Source organism: Xyrauchen texanus, chromosome 15 (assembly GCF_025860055.1).
Source record: "Xyrauchen texanus isolate HMW12.3.18 chromosome 15, RBS_HiC_50CHRs, whole genome shotgun sequence".
Lineage (NCBI taxonomy): Eukaryota > Metazoa > Chordata > Actinopteri > Cypriniformes > Catostomidae > Xyrauchen > Xyrauchen texanus.
The window spans coordinates 42,222,536-42,242,975 of record NC_068290.1 but is presented as its reverse complement, the minus strand read 5'-3'; the positions used below and the strand labels follow the sequence as shown (position 1 = coordinate 42,242,975).

General features: G+C 44.3%; 1 protein-coding gene across 2 annotated transcripts in view; it reads right to left on the bottom strand.

Annotated features, from left to right (window-relative positions):
- Positions 1 to 20,440, bottom strand: part of LOC127655889 (glutamate receptor ionotropic, kainate 2) — a 301,274-nt gene that overhangs the window by 99,865 nt on the left and 180,969 nt on the right. The window contains exon 10 of one of the 2 annotated variants that reach the window (XM_052143929.1): positions 7,051 to 7,257. The exons of the other annotated variant lie outside the window; for it this stretch is intronic. Coding sequence (XP_051999889.1) covers positions 7,051 to 7,257 — 207 coding nt within the window. The remainder of the gene's footprint in view (positions 1 to 7,050; positions 7,258 to 20,440) is intronic. 2 annotated transcript variants of the gene reach the window in all.

The following is a 20,440-nucleotide window of genomic DNA, read 5'->3' as shown; positions in this document are numbered from 1 at the left end:
GATAATCACCATCAGTGGCACTCTTTTAGATGAAAATACTCTTTTAGAATATACTCACTTTTTAGCTGTCGAAGAGCCCAGGGGCGTTCTCTGCAATTATACATGCACAAGGGGGAGAAACCGCTGAAATGAACCTTATATCCAATAGCATATGAAGAGGTGAATGGAACAGCAGTATAATTTAATGAATGAACACCGCACGGCTCCGGAGAAAAAAATCAGAATGAATGGTTGTGAGCCAGCTCACTTGATACCCGTATGTCCGGGGGAGTGGCATGCAAATTCCATTCGCCGATTCCCTTTGGACTTTTCTCAAAGGTAAGAGGTGTTTTGGGCTCCCTAGGGCGACCCCTAGTGTCACTACATCGACACAACATTGAGTATGTGACATATAGGGAACTGGGATTCATCCTCCACCACCCGGATTGAGTCACTACGCCACCATGAGGACTTAGAGTGCATTGGGAATTGGGCATTCCAAATTGGGGGGGGGGGCTCTGTTGTGCCCATGCCATCTGTTGCAGGCCTCCCTGTTCTTCTTTTCTATTCCATTCTATTTGCAAAATGAATGTTTTGGAGTCTAAAATGTATATTTTCTATTGACACACTAAAGCTGAAGATATAAATAACAATCATAAGACATAAGACATGTGTTCCTAACACTTTTGCACAGTAACCTGTTAACAAAGCATAGCACAATCTGGAAGAAAAGAAGATTTATACAAATGACAGTAAGAGTAAGGAAAATTTATTTAAAGGTATTCTTTTTTCATAAAAATGAACAATGTAATTATTTCTGTTTCTAAGGGAGTAGTATATTAATGTAATGTGTTACTTTTAAAAGAAACATTTCCTTGCACTGACCTGCATGTAAAAGATTATTCCGTTTTCTCTTTTATATTTTTTTATATTTTATATCACTTTCGTTTATATCATGCGTAAAAGTTTTAAGCCCCTTAAGTTATTTCTAAGCTCTTCAAACTTTTCAAGTTTTGAAATATATATTTCCAATCCCAGTGCTGTAGTTTGATAAAGTTTGACTTTAATTGATATAACCTACAAGTTTGAAGCGATTTTTCTTCAAAGAAACATCAGTCTTGACACAGTAAAGCTAATGCGCTTCAAGCAAGACGGAGCAGCAGCTGTCTTAATGCTAACACCAGCTAAGGCAACTCGGCCCCTAAAAGTGACATTTGGTTCAATTTCACTACTTTAACTGCTGGAATTTGTATAATTTCAGTCAAAATAAAGGCTTACGTCAAGAATTATTGAACTGTCTGTAATTATTCCCAGAGGGGGCAAATTAATGCCAGAAGTGAGCAGATGTTGTCTCGCTACCTTTCTTTTTGCTTCTAAAGTCCTTTGACAAGATATTTTTATCTCTAGCACATCAATGTACTGGCAAACCGCAGACTGCTCTCAAAGCTTGTCAAGACCAATTACAGTGTGTCCTTCTCACATCTTCTGTGTGTGCGTTGCCGGGGAATGCTCTGTTTTCACACCAGATGATCTGACCTTGACCAACTGAAGAGGAGTGACTAAGAGACATGTATTACATGTGTGAGACATTGGATTGAACAGTGAATACTGCTATTGAATACTGAAAATGCTCCTTTTTCAGCTGTGTGTTTATTCTTATCATAGACTTTTGTGGAGTTTAATGAGTGTGTGGGCAGTGTTTGCTCAAGCGTGTACCTTAATAAGTGTGTGTGCTTAATAGGCTCTATAGAGGAAACATAATGCTAGATTTTTCTTTTGTGTCCTTTCGGCATTATGTGTTTGAGTTTTATCACTTCTTCGTACCATCTGCTGTTCACACACACACACACACACACACACACACACACACACACACACACACACACACACACACACACTGATTTCACACAGACCCCATGAAATCAAAGTTAGAGAACTGTGGCTTTTAGTACATGTCTGTTAGCTTTGAGGTCATCTATATGCTAGTGTAATCTTAAAAGTTGACAATTAACTTTTAGCAGCGTACACATCACCTCCGGGAATACAGACAGAAATAATGATGGCTAATCTTGCTCTCGGGGGCATATCTATTTTTAATGTCCAATAAAATGGTCTAAAATAGCCTAATAACCTATTTAAAAAGGAAACACAGTGGCTCCAAAAATATTTTGACACCTTTGAACACTTTCTGTGGGACACAATTTATGAATGTCAGTGCATTAGATAACATAATATCAAAGCAAGTGTCATCTGCAAACTAATGCTGGAGCTTTTCTCAGAACTACACTGAAACATTGCTTCATGTGGTAACACCTATATCAATAGGTTTGATTCAAGTCAAAAACATTATTTAACATCAATATATCAATCTGAATACATAAGAATACACAACTGATTTTAAGAGTCAACTCAGGCATAAATAGCTCCTCGAGGTAATAGTTGCAGGTTAGCAGTTTTTTCAGTGTAACTACTTTTCTCAGCCATTTTTACACGGACATTTTAACTGGTGTTACAGTGATTTTTTTATTTTGTAACCAACAAGATGTTTGACAAGTGTACAAATAAAGTGACAATATCTATTGTTTTCTGAAACCCAACAACATTATTTTTGTAAATGTTTTGCTGTAAAAGTACATTTGTGATATATTTCTTTTAAATAGATTTTACATTTGTATTTTTGTTATCTACTTTTTTTCACATAAATTGTTTAGAATTTACCCTAGCTTACTCAACCAGGTATTTATTTATCTACTTATTTACTTATTTATCTGATTCTTATTATTGCTGTCTGTGGCAGGGCGGAGGGCGGGTCGTGATTCTACACACCCTTATCAGGCTAATGAAGCCTCCGAGAGGGATAAAGGCCAACTGCGGAGGATTGTGCGGGAGAGAGAGATTGTTTACGGACATGTCCGTCGTGTGTGTGTGTGTGTGTGTTTGTGTCTTTTGTTTAAGTTTCTCATTAAACTATTATTTATATTGCCAAGCCGGTTCTCACCTCCTCCTTGCACGTCTAAATCCCTTTACACTGTTTTTCTATATTTATTCTGTTATTGTTCTGTTCTGTTAATTTGGTAACACTTTCTAATATGGATGTGCCTGAAGCTGAATACTTTCTTCAGAAAGCCATGAATAATGACTTCAAAATGAATAACGAATTAATCAGAATAATAGATCAATATTCGGTAGACTGTTCATCCAACGAGCACAGGCATAAAGCGATATTTTAAATACACATATAGAAAATTACAAAGCAATGATGAGTATGTGAAGCCAATGTTACTACAGTGTAAACCTTTTGAATGAAAATGCGCATGGTGATTTTAAGTTCAGATCGAATGGCCGCATTCTCGACTCTGTTTGCAGTCTATGTTAATTGTGGGTGTCTTAGAAATCTAAGCTTGAGTATTATCTATATCAGGGGTGACCAACCCTGCTCCTGGTGAGCTACCTTCCTGCAGAGTTTAGCTCCAACACACCTGGCTGTCATTTTCAAGTAATCCTAAAGACCTTGATAAGCTGGTTCAGGTGTGTTTGATTAGGGTTGGATCTAAACTCTGCAGGAAGGTAGCTCTCCAGGAGCAGGGTTGGTCACTGCTGATCTATATCATACACATTTTCCACTTCTTGAAATGTCTGTTTGAAACGTCTGATCACATTAACAACAAATGTTTCACACAATTCTCACGTAAGGATTTATAAACCAACCTGAGCACGATGTTTTCCTGACCAAAGACGTGATGATTTTAAAGTGGAGTTCGACTGCAAGTTGACCACATTTATATCCACATTAAGGTAATTATCTGGTTAATCCTTTATTCCCAAAGTGTTTCAATGCTCCATAGAGGGGATCCTGGGTAGCTCAGCAAGTAAAGACGTTGACTACTACACCTGGAGTCGCAAGTTCGAATTCAGGGTATGCTAAAGTTACTCCAGTCAGGCTTCCTAAGCAACCACTTGGCCTGGTTGTTAGGGAGGGTAGAGTCACATGGGGAAACCTCCTCATGGTCACTATAATTTGGTTCTCACTCTCAGTGGGGTGTGTGGAGAGTGATGCGTGGATGCCACGGAGAATAGCGTGAAGCCTCCACATGCGCTAGGTTTCCGTGGTAACACTCTCAACAAGCCACATGATAAGATGTGCTGATTGACTGTCTCAGACGTGGAGGCAACTGAGATTCGTCCTCCACCACCTGGATGCTCCATAGAGGCTTAAATACTTCATACAGTGTAAATCTATTCAGAATATTCCTGCTCACGGAGGATTACAAAGAAAAAAATATAATTTCTTTTCATTTCTAGATATATATAGAGGCTCTATCTTGCAATTTATTCCACTGCATTTCACTAATTCTGCACATGTAATTTAATTAATTAATTATGTTCTCCACAACCAATATGCGAACACAGTGTATCATAAAACTGTGATAGAGATTTACGGTGATTTTAGTTTGTAGGCTATATTAATTTATTCTCATTTCTTTTAATATGCAAAATATGTACTTGACCTTTTACAATTGCGTGACACCTCATGCCTCCAGAATAACATTGTTACTTGCACACTGCACAGACATAAACGAAAATTCTGTTTCAGTAGATATTAATGTCAGAAATACCAGGAGAAACCACATTTAATAACACATTCCACAGTTTATGTAGCCTACATATTCCATTTAATCAATCATTTAATTAAATAATAATAATAATTATAAAATATAATAATAATAATTATTATTATTATATTAATAATAAAAACAACAACAATAATAATATTTAAATAAACATTCAAAAGTCTTTATGACGTGATCATATTATAAGTGGTCTTTAACTGCTTTACTTAAGTTACAAAACAATATCTTCTCATAAGCTTAAATGTAATACCTTACATGTCAAACATATAATGGGAGTTATTTATAAAATAAGTTCCTAAATAAGATGTACAAACATTACATTTTATTGAAAAGGGTCCAGTATAGAATCAGTTTATTTATTTATTTTTTATTCTTGCGTTTACACCCAATAAGATTGGCTACATGTGTGATCAACATTACATATTTAGAGTGTCTGATATATTTTAACCTTAAGTGTTTTTCGTAATATCTCAAAATTGACATTAAATGCATGTTATTTTGTATTTTGTGCATGTGTTATGTATATAACGTTCAGCATGACTTGCAATGTCTTATAAACACTTAAAAATATCTTATGGATGATTATAAGAAGAAGTTGCTTTTGTCACTGTACTTAAAGCATACACTGGTGGAAAACGTCAGTACAAACATACAGATTTTGATGTTTCAGAAGGAAATTAGTACTATATTTCACCAAAGTGGAAATTCAACTGGTCACAAAGTATAGTCCGAACATTACTGATGTAAAAAATCACTATTTGAAAAAAGTCATTTTTGATCAAATCTAGACAGCAGCATCACTCTAACACATTATCATTGAGTAATCATGCTAAATTGCTAATGTGGTACTAGAAAATCACTTGCCATTATATCAAACACAGTTGAAAGCTATTTGGTTCATTAAATGAAGCTTAACGTTGTCTTTGTGTTTGTTTATGAGTTTTTACAGTATGCAATAGATGGCATGTCTTAAGCTCAATATTAGGTCAAAAATGTCAAAAAAAGAAACAGATTTCTCTAGAAACTCATCTGTCAATCATTGTTTTGAGGAATGAAGGATATACAATGCTTCAAACTGCCAAAAAACTGAAGATTTCATACAAAGGTATACACTACAGTCTTCAAAGACAAAGGACAACTGTCTCTAACAAGGACAGAATGAGATGTGGAAGACCAGATGTACAACTAAACAAGAGGATAAGTACATCAGAGTCTCTAGTTTGAGAAATAGACGCCTCACATGTCCTCCGCTGACAGCTTCATTGAATTCTACCCGCTCAACACCAGTTTCATGTACAACAGTAAAGAGAAGACTCAGGGGTGCAGCCTTATGGGAAGAATTGCAAAGAACTTTTGAAACAGAAAAACAAAAAGAAAAGGTTCGAGTGGGCAAAGAAACAGACATTGGACAACAGATAATTGGAAAAGAGTGTTATGGATCTTAACCCCATTGAGCTTTTGTGGGATCAGCTAGACTGTAAGGTGTGTGAGAAGTGCCCAACAAGACAGTCACATCTATGGCAAGTGCTACAGGAAGTGTGGGGTGAAATGTCACCTGAGTATCTGGATAAACTGACAGATAGAATGTCAAGGATCTGTAAAGCTGTCATTGCTGCACGAGGAGGATTTTTTGATGAGAACTCTTTGAAGTAGTTCTGAATATTTTTGATCAAATTGTAATAGTAATTTTTCATGTTATTAATGTCCTGACTATACATTGTGATCAGTTGAATACCACTTTGGTGAATAAAAGTACCAATTTCTTTGCATGAGCAAAATCTGTACATTATTCAAAATTTGTGGCTACCAATGTACCTATTATATATATATATATATATTATAACTTCTGCATATAAAATTGGATGTTGCTTGTATTATAATGCATTATGGTACAGTGTATATATATATATATACTATTAGGTATAACTTTGAATAGGTAATTTTGGTTACAATTATTTATGAGAATTATAACATATTATAAGGTGTATTATGAGACATTACTAATGCATATTAATGCCTTTACAATGCTTTATAAATGTGGGCTTCATAGAAAGTGTTACCATTATGTTTATATTATGTACGTTTTTTCTGCTTTGTTGTGTTTTTTTTTAATTTTACTCAGCGTTGCATGTATTTTTGTGTATTATATTCATTTTCATACAGTACAAATGCATATGATATTATATGTGCGCGCACGTGTGTGTGTTATATATATATATATATATATATATATATATATATATATATATATATATATACACACACATATACTATGCATCATGGGGTCTTTGAACAAATTTGTGGTATACACAGGCCTATCTGTTTCTCTCTTTTAATCTTGAAAAATCATGAAAATGTGACAGACACTTGAAGAAAAGCCTTCAGTGCTCAGTTAAGTGCTCTAATGATATGACAGATCAATAAAAGGAGGATGACTCACGTGGTCCATCAGTTCTCGGACCATGCCGTTCCACTGGCCCGTGCTCTCCTCCTGTGCTCCGTACTTCCCGTCCTCCACCAGTCGCACCTCATAGGTGAAGCCCAGGATGGCGCCGAGCTCTCGCAACAGATCGATGCAGAAGCCCTCGAAACGATCGTTGCCATACAGCGGCTTATCTGACTTCTTGAACATTACGTAGGGCTCTTCCTGTGGAGGCAGAAGACATGGCACTCTGTTTTTGATGTTTGAGATAAGGGTATCAGGGTGGACACACTGAGCGATAAGCCTTTCACACAGGAAGTGTAATGCAGCTCAGCATCGGCTCATTCTACACCTACCAGAAATTAGATCAAATGTTGTGATATGGTCTGAACAGGTGCCAAAAGAAAGATCCATGGTCTTTTGCTCTCTTTCTATTCTCTCTCTCTCTCTCTCTGCATGTCCCTCTATATTTCAATGATAACTTAGCATATAAAAACAATAAAAGCTAGTTATGGGGGTTATATATTCATTCAGGTGTTCAACAGTAGAGCTAACACAAACAAATAAGAAACTATATTTCCCCTTCTGTCGCTCTCTCCACGTTGTGTCGGAGAAGCGACACTAGGGGTCTCTCTTGAGCGCCGATATTCACCTCTGATCTATGAAAAAAGGCCAATGAGAGTTGGCAGCCAGTATTTGCATGTCCCTCCCCGGACATACGGTTATTTAAGCGGCGCAAATACGGGAGTTCATTCAGAAAATTTCTTCGGAGCCGATGGTCTGTCTGCAGTTTGCTGCGAGTTACACGCCACTTAAACGTTCCTGTTTTCCTCTGACGATCTGCATGCTGTTGGATCTGACGGCGCACAACAGCGGCTTTCTCCTTCTCAGTGCACGGCGTGCATTGTTGCCCCTGAGCGCTCGACAGCGCAGACACGTACACACACACACTGTGTATTAAAAGAGTTTTTACTAAAAGAGTAATTTTCTCTAAAAGAGCAAACACAGCGGCGTTGAACGTCCTTTTAAGGACGCGTCTTTTTCAAGATGCCTTTCCGCCCCTGTGTCGTTCCTGGATGCGGTAGAGTGCTCTCTGCTTCAGACGGCCACAGGCGCTGTCTTGTGTGTTTGGGCCGCGATCACACCGAGGCGGCGTTTGTGGATGGTTCATGTTCTCACTGCGAGAACATGACCACGACCACGTTGCGGTCGCGGCTCGCTTACAACAGAAAGCAAGCCACCCCAGCTGCACCCCGCATTGCTCCTTCTTCCCACTGGATTAAGGACGGTGCGGTTGGCGCTGGGGGCGATTTGGGGGCGGCAGCGGGTGCAGTTTCGCCGGGTAGCCCCCGCGAACCTCCCGTTCCCCGACACGCTCGCTGGTCTCCGTCCACGCTCGCGGCGATAGCGGCTCGCCTCACGGCCCGGCTGTCTATCCTCCCGAGTCCGAAGCAGATGAGCTCGCCGCTGCATCGGAGAGTGCGGTGTCTGATGCCGAGGACTCCTCTGGACTGCCGCCTTCGGGCCAGCAGGCCCAGGCTGAGGCCGACGCTCAGATGTCCGACATGCTTGCCCGGGCCGCCTTGAGCGTGGGGTTGGACTGGAACCCTCCATCCTCCCCACAGCCTTCTCGGTTGGATGATTGGTTCCTGGGGGCAGCGCGCCGTTCGCGGCCTCACATCCCCCCGGTCCCTTTCTTCCCGGAGGTGCATGATGAGCTGACCTCTACGTGGAGAGCCCCGCTCTCCGCTCGTCTAGGTGCCACCCGCTCCACTCTCTCCACCCTCGACGGCGGAGAGCGCCACGGGTACGACGCGATTCCCCAGGTTGATAGGGCAGTTGCGCACCATCTATGCCCCGGTAGCCCTACCTCCTGGCGGGGTCGCCCCCGTACTCCCGTCCAAGCCCTGTAGGACAACATCCTCGCTTAACGCGAAGGCCTACACTACGGCTGGACGCGCTGCCTCCGCCCTGCATGCGATGGCCCTCCTGCAAGTCCACCAGGCCAAAGCTCTCAGAAACATGCACGGGGGTGGACCTGATCCTGATGTGCTGCAGGAACTGCGCTCAGCGACCGACCTCGCCCTGAGAGCGACGAAGGCCACAGCGCAGGCACTCGGACAGACGATGGCCACCCTAGTGGTCCAGGAACGCCATCTTTGGCTCAACCTGGTCGAGATGCGTGAGGCTGACAAAAACCGCTTCCTGGACGCACCTGTCTCCCAGATTGGCCTTTTCGGTGACACCGTCGAGGACTTCGCCCAACAGTTCTCCGCGGTGAAGAAGCAGACGGAGGCCATTTCGCACATCATGCCCCGCCGCAGACCTGCCGCTACGGGCCCTGCCCCGTCTGCCCGCCGAGGGCGTCCCCTGCGAGGAAACCAGCTCCTGCTCCGCCTCAACCCGGGCCCAGCTCTCAGCCCCAGCGTCGAGCACTCCGCAGGCGGCGCACGCCCCCTGTCTCATGAACCCCCTCCAGGACCCGGAAGGCTCCCAAGCGTTCCTGAGACAGCCGACCCAGAGCCGAAGACGTTAGCTCCGGAGGTGGTAAGACTGCTCCGTCCCCGGTGGAGGGCCGGGAGGAGAATCCTTTGTTTTTTCATTTGCCACACCCCCTGATGGGGGCTCAAGTCGCTGCGTGCCACTCACATCCCCGGCGAGCTCAACGTCATAGCGGACGCGCTATCACGACAACGCCTGCCCGGCGGGGAGTGGAGGCTTCACCCCCAGTCGGTCCAGCTGATTTGGGAACAGTTTGGCAAAGCCCAGGTAGACCTGTTTGCCGCCCAGGAAACCTCCCACTGCCCGCTCTGGTACGCCCTAACAGAGGCTCCCCTCGGGACAACGCGCTGGCACACAGCTGGCCCTCGGGGCTGCGCAAGTACGCATTTCCCCCAGTGAGCCTTCTTGCACCGGTGCTGTGCAAGGTCAGGGAGGACGAGGAGCAAGTCACGTTGGTGGCCCCCTACTGGCCCACTCGGACTTGGTTCTCGGAACTCAGGCTCCTCGCGACAGCTCCTCCCTGGCGAATTCCCCTGAGAAAGGACCTCCTCTCTCAGGGATGGGGCATGCTCTGGCACCCGCGCCCAGACCTCTGGAACCTCCACGTCTGGTCCCTGGACGGGACGCGGAAGAGCTAGCCGGCTTACCAGCGACCATTGTGAATACCATCAACCAAGCCAGAGCTCCCTCTACCAGGCACCTTTACGCCCTAAAGTGGCGCTTGTTCGCAGATTGGTGTTCTTCCCGAGCCGAAGACCCACAGAGATGCGTGATTAGGTCAGTGCTTCTGTTCCTACAGGAGAGGCTGGACAGGAGGCTGTCCCCGTCCACCCTCAAGGTGTATGTTGCCGCTATCGCCGCCCACCACGATCCTGTAGACGGCAAGTCTTTGGGTAAGCACGACCTGATCCTCAGGTTCCTGAGAGGCGCCCGGAGGTTGAATCCCTCCCGGCCAGGCCTAGTTCCCTCCTGGGATCTCTCGGTAGTCTTGGCAGGACTCCAGAGACCTCCCTTCGAGCCGCTCGAATCAGTTGGACTCAGGGCCCTCTCTCTTAAGACGGCCCTGCTGATCGCGCTCGCCTCCATTAAGAGGGTCGGGGACCTGCAAGCGTTCTCTGTCAGCGACACTTGCCTGGAGTTCGGTCCGGCAGATACGTCTGTGATCCTAAGACCGCGACCGGGCTATGTGCCCAAGGTTCCTACCACACCATTCCGAGATCAGGTAGTGAACCTGCAAGCGCTGTCCCGGGAGGAGGCAGACCCAGCCCTTTCGTTGCTGTGTCCAGTGCGTGCCCTGCGCATTTACCTGGACCGCACACTGAGCACCAGACGCTCTGAGCAGCTCTTTGTCTGCTTTGGGGGACGGCAGAAAGGGAATGCCATCTCCAAACAGAGGCTCGCCCACTGGGTTGTCGATGCCATCACACTGGCTTATCACACCCAGGCCGTGCCCCTACCCGTACGGGTCCGAGCTCACTCAACAAGGGGTGTTGCGTCCTCGTGGGCACTGGCCAAGGGCACCTCCCTAGCAGACATCTGTAGAGCCGCGGGTTGGGCAACACCCAACACCTTCGCGAGGTTTTACAACCTCCGCGTTGAGTCGGTTGCGTCTCGTGTTTTCTCAGGTCCGAGCCCGTAGAACTCGGTAACACGTAGACCGACCGGCCGGGTGGATCGCTTGCGCCCAGCGCCCTTTTCCTGACGTCAAGGTAAAGTAGTGCGCCTTCTTCCCAGGGCGCCCCACTCCGAGTCGGGCCCCTGGTCGATTCCTCCCCAGCCCTCCGGGTCCGCGGTTCAGCGGAGGAACTCGCCGACCCAAGCCACTGCGGGTACCCTGATGGCTACCCTGTACTGGTATAGGTGCTCCACAGGTAAAGTAGAAGGCCTCCTATGCGGACGCCCCCTGTGTGTATTTCCACGGTTCTGTCCCCTTACGAGCAGACCCCCGTGTCTCCCTTAGGCAGTTACAGCTGCCCCGGTCGCCATGCTGTAGCAACTCCCCCCTTCGAGGCTGGGATCTACCACCGCACCATACTTTCCACACGAGCCCTAAGACGGCCGTGTGACGTGTCTACCACTTTTCCTCCCCAAGAAAAAGCGCAGGTGTGGTCTCCGCAGGGTCTAGGTAAGACCCCCTTCCCTATATGCGTGTAAGGGCCCTGGCCGTGATTGCTCTATGCGAGAAACATAGAGAGAAAAGAGGCCCAGCCAGGCTGGCCCGTTCCCATGTTGGCAAACATCGCCTTGTTCCCCTCCCAGGGTAACTAGAAGGATCCCGATGTTCGTATGGGGCATTGGGGAAGGGTACGTGCAGCCGGGTACAGACGATGCGTGGCACTGGATGAATCCCTGCCCGCCTCTGTATCGGCAGTTCACGTACACGGTTCAGCACATGGCAAGATTGGAATGGGTCCCCTAGTGTCGCTTCTCCGACACAACGTGGAGAGAGCGACAGAAGGGGAACGTTTGGTTACGTATGTAACCTCCGTTCCCCGAGGGAGGGAACGACACGTTGTGTCTTTCCTCCGCCATGTCACTGAACCGAGCCACTGTTGTGGCCGGACCATTTCCGGCTCCTCAGAAAAATCCTGAATGAACTCCCGTATTTGCACCGCTTAAATACCCGTATGTCCGGGGGCGGGACATGCAAATACTGGCTGCCAACTCTCATTGGCCTTTTTTCATAGATCAGAGGTGAATATCGGCGCTCAAGAGAGACCCCTAGTGTCGCTTCTCCAACACAACGTGTCGTTCCCTCCCTCGGGGAACGGAGGTTACATACGTAACCAAACGTTTGCATATAGAAAATTAAGGATATCAATAGGGTCTTTAAGATTTTTTACAATGTGAACTTATTGTCATGAAAATTTTCATTACCGCAGTGAGAAAAAGATGGCCATAATGACATTCTCACTACCGCAATGTGAAACAATTTGCATTGTAAAGTATTTATACATAATAGTAATTCAACAGTATACATATATATATATATATATATATATATATATATATATATATATATATATATATATAAACAGTTCAGCTTGGACAGGAGGCGTTCAAACCTCAGCGCTGAGACACTTTACAGTTTTTATCACTCCGCTTGTGTTCGTGGTGTTCCAAACTAACATGTTAAGGCAGTGTAGATGTGTAAGAGCAGCTAGATGTGGGAATTTAATTAATCCCTAAAGACATTAAAGGTTTGAGCCAGCAGGTGGCAACAAAAGACTGTCTTGTGTGTGTTACGAACTAGTTGAGCTGATGTTGACGTCTGGAACTGACTCTCACTCGATGATCACTCGGATTACCGCTACACTATAGATGAGAAATAGAGTTAAACTAACAGCTTCAGCATTAGTGCAGAACACAGCTGAAAATCAGGACAGATGGAGTAATTAATCACGCTCAGGGAGCCTACCTGATACAAGTTTTTAAGTTGGGAGACGCTTTGGGTGTGCGATATAGACGTTTAATGCACAGATAGTTCCAGTAAGTTTTAATCACTGTTCTATATTAATACACCTACTCTGCTGTTCTCCATAATGAGACATTGCATCTGTGCACATACCTGCAAGAGGGCGCTGCTTGCTTGCACATCGCTGACTGAAGCAGTCAATGCAATATATAATGCAGCCTTTAGCAGTTTAGCAATGGCGCAAGGCCATATCATGATTTCAGTCTTATAATCGCAGCCTTAATGATACCATACAGATGTTCTAGAGGTCAAAGTCTGCAGGTTTCAAAGCGTTTTGGATGGTACAAAAAATATTTAAAAAAATATATACATTTTGATACATAATACAAAAAAAGGAGTAGGAACAGTTTTGAAAGAAACTAGGCAGATATATAAATTCTAAAGCTGTAAAAATTCAAAAATATTTACAGCTTCAGAAATTTAAAATATTGACAAATCCATTATATATTTGAATACACAAATCGATTACAAATATATTTGTAAATTTTTACTCTTTTATAGATATTTCAGATCCCTTAACCCTTCCCCAACCTCTAAACATAATCACTTTTCATAAAAATATAAAACAAGTAGATTAATCTACAGCAACAATAATTTTTGTATATTCATTTATATATATTTTACAGCCACTAATCCTACACCTACTCCTAAACCAAACCATTTATTAAAGTTTAATCACAATAATTTATTTAGAAAAATTCAGTTCAGTTTTTGCCATATTCTGAAAAGTCATTTTGTGTCCAGTTGCAAACAAAAATACAATTAAATGATTAATAAATTATTAAATAATTAAAAATAGAGTTTTTATTCATTTGAACAAATTGGTGTCTTGGTTAAAGTGATGTAATCCTTTAAAACTTTAAATAGGACAGCAGAACTGAAAGAAACCATTCAAATGTCATATTATTATGTCAACTGTGTTAAATAAATGTGGTGGCATTTAACTTATCTCATTGATTATGAATTAAAGGTAAGTAACTGATTAATTCTATGAATTCAATGTTAATAAATTCAAACAGTACACGTAAACATTTGGTCGTGTCTCTAGGTGTTAAGACGTAAAATTATGTCAATTAGATGTTGTCAGTACGTCAATATCGCACGTTTTGATGTCCGAATAAAACCAAAATGTATGTAAGAATAAATACAAATTCTCATGAGATCTCGTTGCTATATTCGTAACAATAATTTCATGTCTCATTTAGGAGTAGTCATGAATTCTGTTGCATTAAATTCAGTCCTGGTTATGTTGCTCTGGGTTAAAAGGTCTTGCAGAGAGTTCAAATCAAAGTGAAGCCAATAAGTGTTTATATGAGAGCGCTGAAATGCTATAAGAGTGACACTGCACCTGTGTTGCTTCCAGCGCAGTCAGAGCTATAGTTCGTTACTAAACTCTGACCGCACGCTTCTTCAGGCCTCTAGTCTTCAGATCTTATTTTCTTTGTACGAAAGCTCGTATAACCCTTGAGAGTTCACCATGCTTATTATGCCTGTTTGTACATGTGTGTATTTCCATGGAAACACAACTGACGTTGGAGAGGTCTTCTCACAGTCTGCCTGAGCATTTTAAACAGGGGTAGCACTATGACTTATCCTTGAAGCCGAATGCTCGCTGAGCACCGCTGCTGTCGTTTATTTGTTATATGGGTTCCACATTAATCTGGGTTTCATTTACTGAGCTGAGCTCAAACATCTGCAAGCTGTATCCGTAGGCGACACTGGTGTAATGCAAATCTTGCCACCAGAAGGGTGAAATTTTCTTTGTTTGTTTTTTTATAAGTTTGAATGATTAAATAATATTTATTTATTAAACATAGAATGAACCTTTTAGTATCTTCATTTTTTACTTCCTATAAAATGTTCGCTCTGTTCTTTCCTCCCAACTAAAATGTCTATTTGTGATTAAAGAGAAAGTATACTTGAAAGCCCTTCAGTGAGTCTGTGTAGCATGTTTACGCCAAAGAGAAACGTAGCACATTCAAGGTCAGATGGGTAGGACAGCTACTCACAACTCTGAAGAAAATGCGTCTTAATATCTGGAAATATTCTGGCATGCTTTGAAGTACTTGTGAAATGTTTTGTGGGAAAAATAGCAAGATATATATTATATTTCATAAGTGCCAAATGTCTCTGATTAATGTTGCTGTAAAACTGCTATTTCTGCATTTCAAACCGCCCTTGATCAACAATATGAATCCTGAGATGTCGGCGCTTCGCAGTCCTAACCCCAACAGCACAGAACACATAAAAAAAAAGCCTAAATACTTTCAAAAGTTCTTTAAAAAGCAACTTTGTTTCTACAAGTAATCTGTTTCAGATGGAAATCATTTTGGGGTGAAACTCAGACAACCTGTCAAAAACATGTTCGAGTCATGATAATACATGCAATAGAGAGCAAAATAATACATGTTATTTAGCATAAAGAAAATGTGGTCTCCAGTCGCTATTTTCAAAGTTTCAAGCTACTTATAACATGACCCAGCGTCCTCAGACTGCAACATGATACTGTAAACCAGTGAGGTGCTTCAAAAACATCTGTCTGACGCATACATAGACCAACAATTAAAAATAGTGCAGATGAAATGCAAGAACGTATCATGTGAGAACAGGACAAATGGACAAACGCATTTGCAAAATGGATTGTTGTGGACTGTTGCCTTATTTTAAATGATATGGGAATAAAATAAATTCAATAAATTGACTAAAGTTATTTTTTTTATTGGCTAATCAATGATTTAACTCACCTTCCATAATAATATAATTGGAATTAATATGTTATTTAATATATTGATTATTTATATTGAATTGTCTTTTTCTGAAGGTTTCACAGCAAATATTAGGCTCAATGATGTGATGCCCATTTTTTGTCTGCGTGTAATAAATTATTAAAAAATACATACAAAGGCAATTCACACAAAACAATTACTTTAATACACCTCTTCTGTGATGAACATGCTTTCAATTACTGAATTCAAAGTCATTTTGATATTTTTACTGTGGCTTAAATAAATAATGTCATGTGGTGCGACCTTACGGAGACAGTCAAAAAATTAAAAGTCTCATTAAAAGCTGAAATTTCTGTAAAAAAAAAAAAAGACAGTTTGGCATGAGTTGTGCTGAATAATATTTTATAAACATTTTTTTTAAATGCAGTGCATTTATTAATTAAAAAATGTGATTAATATTTGAAAAAAACTTTGTCTACCAAATCAAAGGGCACTATTTTCATGAGTGCGCAAAGTGCAGCGCTACACGCTATGACTGTGTGCAACATCTAATCCAATTTTCATGAGAGTGTTAATTCTAAGTGTGATTTTCGTGCCAGTGCACAGAAAAAGTGGCCGTGGGGGGCAGTGTTTGCGCTACTGTGGGTGTAGGCGTGTAAACTCAGGGTGTATTTTATGTAAATGAAAAGGCGCAATTTGCAATTTTTCTAAGAATTTGGTCGTTGCACTAATACATTTTAATACATTTACATTTATGCATTTGGCAGACGCTATTATCCAAAAATACTTACAGTACACTTTTTACAGGGACAATTCCCCCGGAGCAACCTGGAGTTAAGTGCTTTCCTCAAGGACACAATGGTGGTGGCCATGGGGATCGAACCACCGACCTTCTGATTACCAGTTATGTGCTTTAGCCCACTACACCACCACCACTACATACAAAGTTTAACAACATCTGCAGTATAAGACTGCCATGTTTTCACAGTGGTTGGAGTAGTAAAGATCCTAGCACAGAAGAAAGAGACAGACAATAATTTTTTTTTATAAAAATAATTTCTGTACATTAATTGCAGGTTAAGTGCAGATGTAAGTATAATATATGTGTTTTCAGCTAGTTCTTGAATGTTTAAGTTAACAGCAGATTGTGTGAAGGTTGGAAGTTCATTCCATCACAGTGGAATAGAAAAAGTGAATGACCGTGAAATAGACTTTGAGCCTCTTTGTGATGGGACCACCAAGATTCACTCATTCATAGACCACAGAGAGGGAGTTGGAGCATAGACCTGAAGAAATGAGTTGAAGTAAGAGGGTGTGGTTCCATTGGCTGTTCTGAAGGTCAGAGTCAAAGCATTAAATTTGATGCGGGCAGCTACAGGTAGCCAGTGGAGTGAAATCAAGAGTGCGGTGACATGAGCCCTTTTTAAATGATTGAAGACCAGACATGCTGCTGCATTCTGGATCATCTGCAGTGGCATAATTGTGTTAGCTGGGAGGCCAACCAACAGAGCATTGCAGTAGTCCAGTCTTGAAATGACCCGGGCTTGGACCAGGAGCTGTGCAGTATTTTCAGACAGAAAAGGTCTGATATTCCTGATGTTGTAGAGCATGAATCTGCAAGACCTAGCAGTTGATGAGATGTGTGCAGTGAAATTAAACTGGCCATCAACAACCACTCCCAGGTTTTGAGCTGTTCTGGTTGGTGTTAATGTAGTTGAACCAAGATGAATAATGAGGTTGTGGTCAACAGATGGGCTGGTTGGGATCACAAGGTTCTGTCTTGGCAAGGTTGCATGAAGGTGGCATTTCTTCATCCAAGCCGAAATTTCAGAGAGGCAGGCTACATACAAGTTGAGACAGTATGGTCATCAGGCAAGAATGGCAGGTAGAGTTGCGGAAAAGCCATGTGCTTCAATGACCGTCATGGTGATGTTGTGAAAGGATGGGTCCAAGCAATACCACCTCTTGATTATATTTATTTTTTTGTTCGAAGTGTAATTTGAATTAAGTAATATTTTTGTTTGAATTATTTTATGTTTCAATAAATGAAGAACATTTTTCAAAATAGTGTTGAAAATAGTAGTCAAGTCAATCACTGTTAATACTAGCCAGGATTTGTGTGTCAGTAGATAAAACATTTTAATAATACTTTTACATGTATAAAAATTGTCACGAACCCCGCTCCTCTGCCCCACCCCCGCTTCGTCGCACACACACTCACTCCCTCGACCTCACTCCCTCGCTCCGCCCCCTCAAGCTTTTCACGCTCTTTTTGCTCGCTCGAGCCCTCACGCCCACTTTTGCTCCTACTCGCTCACATGCTCGTAGGTTATCTCCCTTCCTCAAGTTTCTCACGCGCTTCCAATCCTCCTGCACATTAGTTTCACCTGCACTCGTCTCATCACCTTTCATTGTTTACACCTGCACCTTCCCCTATAAATACCACAGCACATCCGTTTCACGGGGGTTGGTTATTGTATTTAGTTTCCCGTGTCTTTGCCCCCCGCTAGTCTCGTCTAGTTTTGAACTCCTCTTGTCTTCCTCTTAGCTTGCCAGCTCCCCTTGTTCCCCTTTCTTTTGCTCCCACTAGTCTCGTCATTCTTATATCCTGTTTGCCCGGCTCTCGACCCTAAGCTTACCTCGACCATTCTCCCTCTGGATTTTCCCCACTGTACCTTCGTCTGCTCTTTAAAAATAAAAGCAGTTTTGATTTACATTGTGACTGCCTTGTCTTGTGTGTGTGTGAGCGGGTTACAAAATAACCAACATCACCGTAGACAGTCACAATGCCCCGCGCTAAGGATTCGCGCAGCTCACTAGAGCGGAGAAGCACGTCACATTCGGCGCGAGGAGCTACAGTGTGGAGTGATGACCACGCGCTCACGGCCCAGGGGCAGCAGGTATGCGCTATTTCTGATTTGTTTCATCCTATTTCACCTGTGTCTGCCCCTGAGCCCGTTTATGCCTCCAGTGCATTTCTGAGCGCTGTGCACTCTCCACCCCCGGAGAGGTTTTATGGCTCTTCGGACGCTGACCAAGGGTTTTTTTATGCGAGGCAGCGGTTGTGTAACTCATAACCCCGCCCTCGACATTATGGAGCCAGCGGCCCGACTCATGGGGTTGCGTCAGGGGAGTCAACCCTTGGAGGTTTATGTTGTGGATTTTTGTGCCCTGGCCAACCAGGTGAATTTTAATGAGGTGGCTCTGAAAACCATTTTTCAACATGGACTGAATGAGCCAGCCTCATCATTCATGCCTGGTGGTCGCTGCTCCCTTAACCTGGCTCAGTTTATTGACCTCGCCCTACTGTACGCTGGTTCCTCGTTTACTGTAGGGGAGGCAGACACTGAACCAGCGTTCCCTACCACGGCCCCCGTCTTGAAGCCTACCACGGCCCCCGTCTTGAAGCCTCCTCCTCCCCTCGAGTCTTTCATGGCTCCACCCCTCAAGCCTCTCACAGCTTCGCCTCTCGAGTCTCTCAGGGCTCCTCCCCCTCTCAAGCCTCCTAGGGCTTCTCCTCACGAGTCTTTCATGGCTCCACCCCTCAAGCCTCTCACGGCTTCGCCTCTCGAGTCTCTCAGGGCTCCTCCCCCTCTCAAGCCTCTCAGGGCTTCCCCTCTCGAGTCTTTCAGGGCTCCTCCTCCCCTCAAGCCTCCCAGGGCTTCTCCTCACGAGTCTTTCATGGCTCCACCCCTCAAGCCTCTCACGGCTTTGCCTCTCGAGTCTCTCAGGGCTCCTCCCCCTCTCAAGCCTCTCAGGGCTCCTCCTCCCCTCGAGCCTCTCAGGGCTCCGTCCCTCGAGAATCTCAGGGCTCCTCCCCCTCTCAAGCCTCTCAGGGCTTCCCCTCTCGAGTCTCTCAGGGCTTCTCCTCTCGAGTCTTTCAGGGCTCCACCCCCTTCCAAGCCTCTCAGGGCTTCGTCTCTCGAGTCTTTCATGGCTCCCCCCCTCGAGCCTCTCGAGCCTTCCAGGGCCTCACCTCTAGAGCCTCTCGAGTCTTCCACGACCTTTTTCCCCGAGCCTCTCACGGCTCTACTCCCAGAGACTCCCGAGCTTCCTACAGCTCCGCCTCTCGAGCCTCCTACGGCTCCGCCTCTCGAGCCTCCTACGGCTCCGCCTCCCGGGCCTCCTACGGCTCCCCCTCCAGAGCCTCCCACGGCTCCACCTCCCGAGCCTCTCATGGCTCTGCTCCCAAAGACTCCAGAGCTTTCAACGGCTCCGCCTCTCGGGCCTCCTACGGCTCCCCCTCCAGAGCCTCCCATGGCTCCACCTACCGAGCCTCTCACGGCTCTGATCCCAAAGACTCCAGAGCTTTCTAGAGCTCCGCCCCTCGAGCCTGCTACGGCTCTACCCCCCGAGACTACAGAGCCTGCCAGGTCGTCGCCTCGGGGACCTCCCACGTCATGGCGCCGCCTCCGCAGCCTCTCAGTACCCCGCCTGCCGAGTCTCTCACGGCTCCGTCTCCCAAGTCCTCCACGGCTCCGCCTTTCACGGCTCTTCCCTGGCCCCCTGACCCTGTCCGGTGGCCCCCGACACTCTCCCTGTCCTGTGACCTCTTCCCTGGCCTCCTGACCCTGTTCCTGTCTGGTGGTCACCTTCCAGACCCCCGGACCCAGTCCCTGTCCTCCAGTCACCTTCCAGACCCCCTGACCTAGTCTCTGCCCTAGGGCTGCCCCCTAGATCTCCCGACCACCCGCCTGTCCACTAT